A 9,368-nucleotide genomic window follows, 5' to 3' on the forward strand; every position below is an offset into this window, starting at 1 on the left:
ATGCGCCTGGAGGACCAGGTGAAACCACACCACGTATGTACATAGTGCATTTCTGAAAGGGACTTCCCACCGTACGTCGTCCCTCACCCCATCCCCCCCCAGGCAGGGACGGGTTTCTCATGTAACAAGGACCATCCAATCCGATCCCCAGAGCATTGGCCTGCAGACTGCAGGGTCCCAGGTTCGATTCCAGTCAAGGATTAAGGAATTATGAACCACACAGACTGAAAGTCTGAATTGCATCCTCAAGCACTAAAATCACTAAGAGCGTAAGCACAGTGCTGGTTTGAGGGCACATCCCCAGTGGGGAGTGTGCAGGAGGCAGCTGATTGATGTTTCTCTCTCATCGATGTTTCTAGCTCTATCCCTCTCCCTTCCTCTCTGTAAAAATCAATAAAATATATATTTAAAAAAAAATTATCAAGCCGTAGCTACCCACTCCTTGGCCTGCTTTATTTTCTCCCCTGCATTCATCACGACCAAGCATTTATTTTGTCTTGTCTCCCCCAACAGACAAGATTCATGAAGGCAGGGTGTTTTATTATCTACTTCCCAGCACTGGGAATAGTGGATGGATAAATGAATTCAACAACGAGGAACTAGTATGTGCCAAGTATTGTGCTAACACCTGGAAAAGCTGTGGCGAACAAGACAGTCTGATCCTGGCCCTGGACAGCTGGCTCTGTTGGTTGGAGCATCAGGCCATGTACTGAAAGGTTACAGGTTCGATACCGGGTCAGGGCACATACCCTTGTGGGTCCAATCCCCGGTTGAGGCACATATAGAGGGTGGTGGCAGCCGATCGATGTTTCTCTCCCCATCTCTCTCTCAAATCAATAAAAACATGTCATGGGGTGAGGATTAAAAAATAAAAACTGAACATTTTTTTATCTTAATAATATCTGGGGGGTCAGAAGGGAGGACAAATAAACAAAAGAAAGAAATACTACATTTAGGCCCTGTTCTAAGCACTTTCCATAGATGTAATGCTCACATCCACCACAGAAGCCAGGTGCTACCATGACTCCCCGTCCACACCCAGTTCCTAAGGGGCAGAGCCAGGATCCAGCGCAGCCATGCGGGCTCTACAGTGTCTGCTCTTAATCAGGCAAATAACCAAACAGCCCACTGTTAAATGCAACAGCACCAGTGGTTGAGGGCGTTGGGGGGAGGGGGGATAATGAGACAGGTCCGGGTATTTCAGTTTATGGGCAAGGAGTGTCAAGAAAGGTTTTCTGAAAACTAATTTCCTTGAAGGATGAGAGAACTGTCAGTCTGGAGAGGCAGGGGCTGGAAATTATTTTTATTGATTTCAGTGAGGAAGGGAGAGGGAGAGTGAGATATAGAAACATCAATGATGAGAGAGAATCACTGATCGGCTGCCTCCTGCATCCCCACTGTAGGGATGGAGCCTGAAACCTGGGCATGTGCCCCGACTGGGAATTGATCTCATGACGCTCGACCTCTGAGCCACATGGGCCAGGCTGGAGATTCAGTTTTAGACATAACTGAGTTTAAAGTGAAGTGAATTTTGGTGGAAATTTAGGATTCACCAGCAGACAGATCACTGAAGTCATGATATCGTACGAGATTTCCTAAGAGAAAGTTTAAAAAAGAAGGAGAAAAGTGAGCACTTAAGAGGAAAGGAAAGGCCAGACGGAACAGCCAGATAAGATAGATAAAATGCCAGGTACATGTGTATCACGGAAATTAGGAACAGAGAAAGCTTTAAGAATGAGAGGTGCTTGGCCAGTGTGGCTCAGCTGGCTGAGTGCCGTCCCGTGCATCCAAAGGTCTCTGGTTCCATTCCCAGTCAGGGCACATGCCCAGGTTGCAGGTTCAGTCCCCGGTCAGGGTGTGTACGGAAGGCAGCCAATTTGATGCCTCTCTCTCACATCCATGTTTCTCTCTCCAGCCTTCTCCCTTCCTGCCTCTAAAATCAATGCAAACATATTTAAAGGAGGAAAGAATGAGGGAGCATCAGAACTCCTTGGCGAAAGGGACACTGGGAAGTGTCCTTCAGAGAAACGCAGAGGACCAGGCTCTCCAGTCTGATCACCCCCTTCTTCTTCAGACTTCTCTCTGGCTGATCGCATACACCCTCTGTGCACCCTACCCAGAGCTCTCATGTAGGACGGTGCTGCCCCCACCTGAGGGCCTCTGGAGAGGCGTCGGGCAGGGGTCCTGCTGGCATGTAGTAGAGGGGTAAGCGATGCTAAGTATCAGCAACTCGATGAAAAGATGCCGAAATGTCACTAGCGCCTCTTTGGTGACCCTTGTCAAGCTGGAGTTTATGCATAGTTCCAAATCGCCAGTGGCCTTCACCCCTAACCTGCACACCCTGCTCTCCGCCCCTCGCCATAGCTTCAGCTTGTGTTTCTGCTGTGTCAGGTGTGTGGATTCTGAAAGTCTAGACCAGTGATGGCAACCTATGACATGCGTGTCAGAGGTGACAGGCGAACTCATTTTTTTGGTTGATTTTTCTTTGTTAAATGGCATTTAAATATATAAAATAAATATCAAAAATATAAGTCTGTGTTTTACTATGGTTGCAAATATCAAAACATTTCTGTATGTGACACGGCACCAGAGTTAAGTTAGGGTTTTTCAAAATGCTGACACGCCGAGCTCAAAAGGTTCGCCATCACTGGTCTAGACTCTCCTGGAATTCTGTTTTTTTTACAGAAGTCGCCAAATTCTGTAAAATTTTACATATGTCTATTATAATAATCACGCTTTTAAATTCTCCAATTCTGTGGTTTCCTAGATAAAACATGAATTTTTAAAAAATATATTTTTATTGATTTTAGAGAGAGGGAGAGATAGCTAGAAACATGAATGATCAGAGAGAATCATTGATCAGCTGCCTCCTGCACACCCCACACTGGGGATCCAGCCCGCAACCCAGGCATGTGCCCTGACCAGAGTCAAACCGTGACCTCCTGGTTCAAAGGTTGACGTTCAATCGCTGACCCACGCCGGCCGGGCTAAAACATGAATTTTTAAAGTTTCGGGCCCTTTAGTCTAAGCCCCAGCTTGCTGGTCTGTTACATGGGGGATCACGCCCACGTTATGTAAGACGACTGGACATGAAGCACCCAGCACAGACCCGGCCCTTGGCAGCTGTCAAGTCACCTTGGCCGCCCTGCCCTTGGTGACTCTCCACTCAGGAATTTATACAGCCTCCCTGCTTTCTTACTTGGCACCGATCTACCTCCAATTGTCGTCACATCTGTGGTGCTCACCCAGCTTTACTTAGGCTGTGACACACTCGGCACACAAGGGCCACCAGGGCTGCCCAACGTGCTCCCGCATCCGGGACCCCAGGCTCTCAGCCAAAAGCTGCCAATGGGCCCCCATCTCTCCTGCCTCCTGCATTTCAGAGCACATTCTCTGAAGCAGCCATTTCTTCCCAGTCCCGTTCTTCTTTCTCTACCTCTGATCAAATGTCCTTAAATGAAAGAGCTCATGAGTAGGTGCTGTATCATTCGGTATAATTTACACGCAGTTCTATGAAGTGCGACGTGCAGCTTTGCTATATATGTATTTGACTAGATGCAGTGCTTGTGATTGCTCCCAGGAGGGAGAGCAAGACGAGCCCTGGCCGGTTTGGCTCAGTGGACTGAGTGTCCTCTCAGGGACTACAGGGTCCCGGGTTCGATTCCAGTCAGGGCACATGATTCTCTCTCGTCACTGATGTTTCTCTCTCTCTCCCTCTGCCTTCCTCTCTGAAATCAATGAAAATACTTAAAAAAAAGTCCCAAGATTAGAAAGTAACTAACTGCCAGGCAGCAGGACTGCCATCTCTGGTCCCCCCACGGGCCTGCTGCTCCAGCCACACCTGTTCGGGGTGATGGGGCCGCACCCAGGACAACCCCACGCACAGTGTAAAGGTCTAGGGACCGATGGGAGTTCCTGACTTAAAGTGCAGAGAGCCTTCAGCTAATTAGAACGGAGAGTTCAAGGTGGCATTCCAATGATCCCACCACGTGGCCTTTGCGTCTGAGTAAAGAAGATCACTTTCTATTCTCGAAAGAAGATATGGCTGAATCAGAAACGCTCTACAGGAGGGCAGAGATAAGCTTGAAATCCAGTGAAAGGAAGTCACCTGCGGAAAACACCTTCAGGCAGTCTCCAGGGGGGCAGAGTGAGAGTCCGCCTCCTCACATCCTCACGGTTCAGAAAGCCCAGGACACAGGGAGGGCAATGTCCTGATGTCGTAAGAACCATCCAACAGTACAGCCCTACGGACTGTAAAAGAAACCTGCAGCGGTGTCAAAACACTGCACAGTACTAATGTGAAGATAAGACATAGGAGAAACAACATTGTTATGGCCTCTAATTTCCTTTTAAAGCCATGTCCAGTGAAGTACCTGGGCCTCAAATTACTTTACAGCCCTAGCAGGTATCCTCACAAATATTTTAAAAATAACGTAAGTGATAAGGCAAAGCTCACAATTATCTCAGGAGATAAGAGAAAACTTTAAAAAACTTTTTTTTAGAAAGGGCGAGGGCGAGAGAGAGAGAGAGAGAGAGAGAGGACGAACAATGTAATGTGAGAGGGAAACATCGATCAGCGGCCTCCTGCACACTGCCTACCGGGGATCAAGCCCACAACCTGGGCATGTGCCCTGACTGGGAATCGAACCAGCAACCAGGGTTCTGGAAGCCTTGTGAGGCTCGGCGAGCGCCAAGTCAAGTATAGCAAGCCCTCGTTTAACGTCAATGACAGGTTAACGCAACCTGAAGTGAAATGACGTCCATGAAACCACTGTACCATGGGCTGATCGACATGAACAACACCTCACCAATGTCACAGTGAAACGACACCGAATAAAAGGACGTTATTCAAAGACCAGAAGGAATGGGGCTCTGTGACTCCCTGGTCCCAGGCTCCTTGTGGAGTCAGAGTCAAGGTGCATGCTGAGAGGAATTTCCTGCGTTCCAACAGCCGACCTTGAGAATGGCCAGCCTGCGCTAGCTGGCAGAGTGCCACCCCAGAGCCTGGGAGAGTGCGCTGACAATGAGAGGCCCCCGGACAGCAATGCTACAGTGAGGGATCTAACAACATCCGCTTCGCCCTCACCGGTATGGCTCAGTGGATAGGGCACGGGACTGCAGATAAAGGGTCCTGGGTTCGATTCCCATCCAGGGCATGTACCTAGGTTGCAGGCTCCTCCCTGGCCTGGGCCCTGGTCAGGGCATGTGCAGGACGCAACCAATGAATGTGTTTCTCTCACTTCGATATTTCTCTGTCTTTCCCTCTCTCTCTAAAAATCAATGGAAAAATATCCTTGGGTACGAATTTAAAAATAAATAAAAATGAAAACGTCTGCCTCATCAGGGTGGAAACAGAGTAATAAAGGATCATGGCTTAGCCACGAGCACATAGTCTCCTAAAAATCACCACCACCCTCCAAGGGCCAAGGATCACAGTGACAATCAGCTGAAGAAACACCAGGACCAAGCAAACCTGAGATGCACGGACTTCCACCAGCGAGCAGCACTGGGTGGGGCGTGTGCCCAGGGGAATAAAACAAATGCGGCAGCTGCTGTCCCCTTGCTGGCAACCGCTCACGTTTAATCTGGATGAGGGCGGAGGCCATGTCGGAGAACGTGGACTACGAACCACTTCAATCCTGCCTGATATCAGCTTCCCTACGGAGCATCACATGGCCTTAAACTGCGTTAATGATGTCTTAGTCACTGCTTTACTGTTCGGGAACAGTAAAAGTTTCACAAAGTCAAAGCCTCTGTATCGTGATTATTCGAAAGCTTCACTCTCACTGTACTACTGCGGGGAAACTCATTTGGTAACCGACGTAAATCTACTGATTTCACTTTCTAGGGACATCACTGCCATCTACCAGGAGGTCTGTCTGAAAAGCTGAACCATGATACAGGCCCAGTGGTAATCTCTGTGTTACAACTGGTAACAGATCTTTGCAAAATACCCCCAAAACTATCACACTTCAGTTATTAAATAAAAACCGGTTCTGCCCAGCTGACGTAGCCCGGTGGTTGAACGTTGACCTACGAACCAGGAGGTCAGGGTTTGATTCCCAGTCAGGGCACATGCCTGGGTTGTGGGCTCGATCCCCAGTGTGGGGCGTGGAAGGAGGCAGCCTATCAATGATTTTCTCTCCCTCTCTGAAATCAATAATATACATATATATATATAAAACAAATAGGTTCTAGGCCCAGCCGGTGTGGCTTAGTTGGTGGAGCATCAAAAAAAACATATTAAGCCCTGACCGGTTTGGCTCAGTGAATGGAGCGTCAGCCTGCGGACTGAAGGGTCCCGGGTTCGATTCCGGTCAAGGGCATGTACCTTGGTTGCGGGCACATCCCCTGCAGGGAGTGTGCAGGAGGCAGCTGATGGATGTTTCTCTCTCATTGATGTTTCTAGCTCTCTATCCCATTCCCTTCCTCTCTGTAAACAATCAATAAAAGTATATTAAAAAAACACATATTAAGAAAAAGCAAAACCAGGTTCTAGGACTATCCCCAGAGTGAAAAACACACAAAGGAAAGCACATGGAAGTGTAGAGGTGGCTGGGATGGCCAAGGCTCTTGGCTTTCCGGTGACCCTGGTTTGGGAAAGAAGGTACCTTATCCATATGGAAGATCAAATCCAATTCACAAACATTTTCGAAACATTTATCCAGGGTCTCCACAAAAACCTAGGAAAACATAAAGAAATAGGTAAAGAAGAGAAACAGGGAATATCCACATCTTCATAAACATCACATGTGAAAGCGAAGGGGAAGTCATGCTATTTACCTTAAGGTAAATCGCAAACAAAACGAAACCTCCTTATTTTCTTATCTTTTCTCTCCCATTTTCCTCTCAGGTTTTTAATTTCTAAGAGATCATTCTGTTTGTGTTTCTTGTTTGTTTAGCAGCCCATGTTTGTCTTCTTTTATTGCTCTGTGGCTTAGAGATAAGGGCTTGTTTCTCCCTCTCCCTCTCTCTAAATAAAAAAAATCAATAAAAAAAGAGCGTATATATAAAAAAAAGGGCAGTCACATGCATGTTTTTCCTCGAGCCTCAAAACACCATTATTCAAGTTCATGATCAAGATCAAGAACCGAAGGAGTCAAAACTGAGGCAAAAGGCGTGCTGATGCATGAAGAGACTGAAATGAAGGTACTGCAGCTCAGACAGCAAAATAATAAGATATGTATCTAAAATTCAATCCCTAAGACACACAGTTCTGAGGAACAAAATGACAAAGAACATTCGTCATGTAGAGGAAGCGAGTGACTAAATTCACCTGAAAATGGTGAGGACACACACAAATGCAAAGGAAATCATCAAGAGGCAGGAGTCACTCAAGACCTCAGTCGCGCCCTGGCTGGTGTGGCTCAGTGGATAGAACTGAAAGGTCCCAGGTTTGATTCCGGTCAAGGGCATGTGGCCGGGTGTGGGCTCAATTCCCAGTGGGGGACTTGCAGGAGGCAGCCGATCCATGATTCTCTCTCATCATTGATGTTGCTATCTCTCCCTCTTCCTTCCTCTCTGAAATCAATAAAGATATTTAAAAAAAAAAAATCAGTCGCATAAAAGGGAGTTAAAGCCGGAAGTGGGAAGAGTCTCCATCCAGGACCAGGGGGCAGAAGAATCCTGATCCAGAAGCCAAGAAATGTGCGATCAGACCTCTTCCTGCTCAAGGTCAAGGGGTAGCAGCAGGGGTGCCCCAAAAAGCAGAAGTCGAGAGAGAAAGAGGGGAATGGGAAAAGGAAGAAGATGTAGCCAAAGTTTCAGCCTGACTGCTGGGAGGTTGGGAAGGGCAGAGAAATGACAAGAACAGCGAGAAAAGGAAATGGTTGAAAAGCAACAACAACAAGAAGCCGAGCTACTGGGAATTCGGTTCTCAATGTGCTGGCCAGTGGGCACCGGGAACACAGTGGCTCCTTGGATAGCGATGGCGCTCACATGGCAGCCCCCGGAGCGAAGCTTCCGCAGGAAGCAGAATAACCAGGTTTAGCGATTATAACCCAGCAGCTGGGAATCACATGAAACTTGTTGAACAAGAGGAAAAACAGGAAAACGCCTCGGCGAAGCAAGAAACAAGGTGACAAACCCAAGCCTGCCTACATATGGGATCAATGGAATTTTGAAAATGAAGACCAAAATGTCAAATTTAGAAAATGAATGGGTATTAACAGTGGAGATGGATGTAGCTCCGTTGATAAGGTGACAAGACTGAACAGGAAGAAGTATTTGGAAATCCAGAAGCCCAGCCTGAGGTGGCGAGATCACAAACCCACACACCAAGGGGAATGGAGTGCGGCTCGTGGCTTCCGTCCAGGGGCGGAGGCAGTTGGAAAAAGGTCACACTTTTAAAGTTTGGGGCTTTACAGACTTCCTGTTCTAATGTTAGGTCCTCTGTCACCAACCAGCTAGCATTCTAGCTTGCAAGGGTGTTGTACTTTAATCCATTAAAAAATCTGGTTCTTGCACATACAGAAAAGGTGGTTGTGTGGGGTGATAAGAGAGGTTAGATAACACTATGGTGGTCATCATTTTGCAATACATTCGAGTGCCAAATCAACAGGCTGCACACCTTAAACTTGCACAATGTTATATGTTAATTATATCTCAGTGAAGCTAAGGAAAAAAGAAAATTTCATTTTTTATAAATAGCAAATCTTCTTCTAAGTTTCCCGGGGTTCACCCTTGACCTCAGACTTCCCCAGAAGGGGCTCTTGTAAACTATCAGGAATACTAAAGCCAGACCATGACCTAGACACTTTCCTCACATTATCTCCTCTTGGGAGCCTTCATCTAAAAGTGGCAAATTCGCCCTGGCTGGTGCGCTCAGTGGTTAGAGCATCAGCCTGAGCACTGAAGGGTCATGGGTTCAATTCCCAGTCAAGAGGACATACCTTGGTTGCAGGTTCGGCTGGGGCCTTGTGCAGGAGACAACCAATGGATGTGTCTCTCTCACATCGATGTTTCTCCTCGCCCCGCCAGCCTCTCTCTCTCTCTCTCTCTCTCTCTCTGCACCCACACCCCCCCTCCTCCAACTCCTCCTCCTCTCTCCTTTCCACTCTACCTAAAAATCAATGGGAAAAATATCTTTGGGTGAGGATTCACAAAACAAATAAATAAAATAAAAGTGGCAAATTACCCTTTCCTTACACAGCTAAGTTTGTGCTTAGCTTTTTATCATTTAGGAAATATACATCACCTAGTAAAACTAAAACGAGAAGCAAAGGAATGGTAACTCGAAAGTCTTAAGAGGGATTAAAAAAAAAGTCTAGCCCGGCCAGCGTGGCTCAGTGGTTGAGCATCCACCTATGAACCAGGAGGTCATGGTTCGATTCCGGTCAGGGTACATGGCCAGGTTGTGGACTCCATCC

General features: G+C 47.3%; 1 protein-coding gene across 1 annotated transcript in view; it reads right to left on the reverse strand.

Moving 5' to 3' along the window:
* AP3S2 (adaptor related protein complex 3 sigma 2 subunit) overlaps positions 1-9,368 on the reverse strand; it is a 35,976-nt gene that overhangs the window by 19,934 nt on the left and 6,674 nt on the right. The window contains exon 4 of the mRNA XM_015563235.1: positions 6,612-6,683. Coding sequence (XP_015418721.1) covers positions 6,612-6,683 — 72 coding nt within the window. The remainder of the gene's footprint in view (positions 1-6,611; positions 6,684-9,368) is intronic.

The sequence above is a fragment of the Myotis davidii genome, unplaced genomic scaffold (assembly GCF_000327345.1).
Source record: "Myotis davidii unplaced genomic scaffold, ASM32734v1 scaffold459, whole genome shotgun sequence".
Lineage (NCBI taxonomy): Eukaryota > Metazoa > Chordata > Mammalia > Chiroptera > Vespertilionidae > Myotis > Myotis davidii.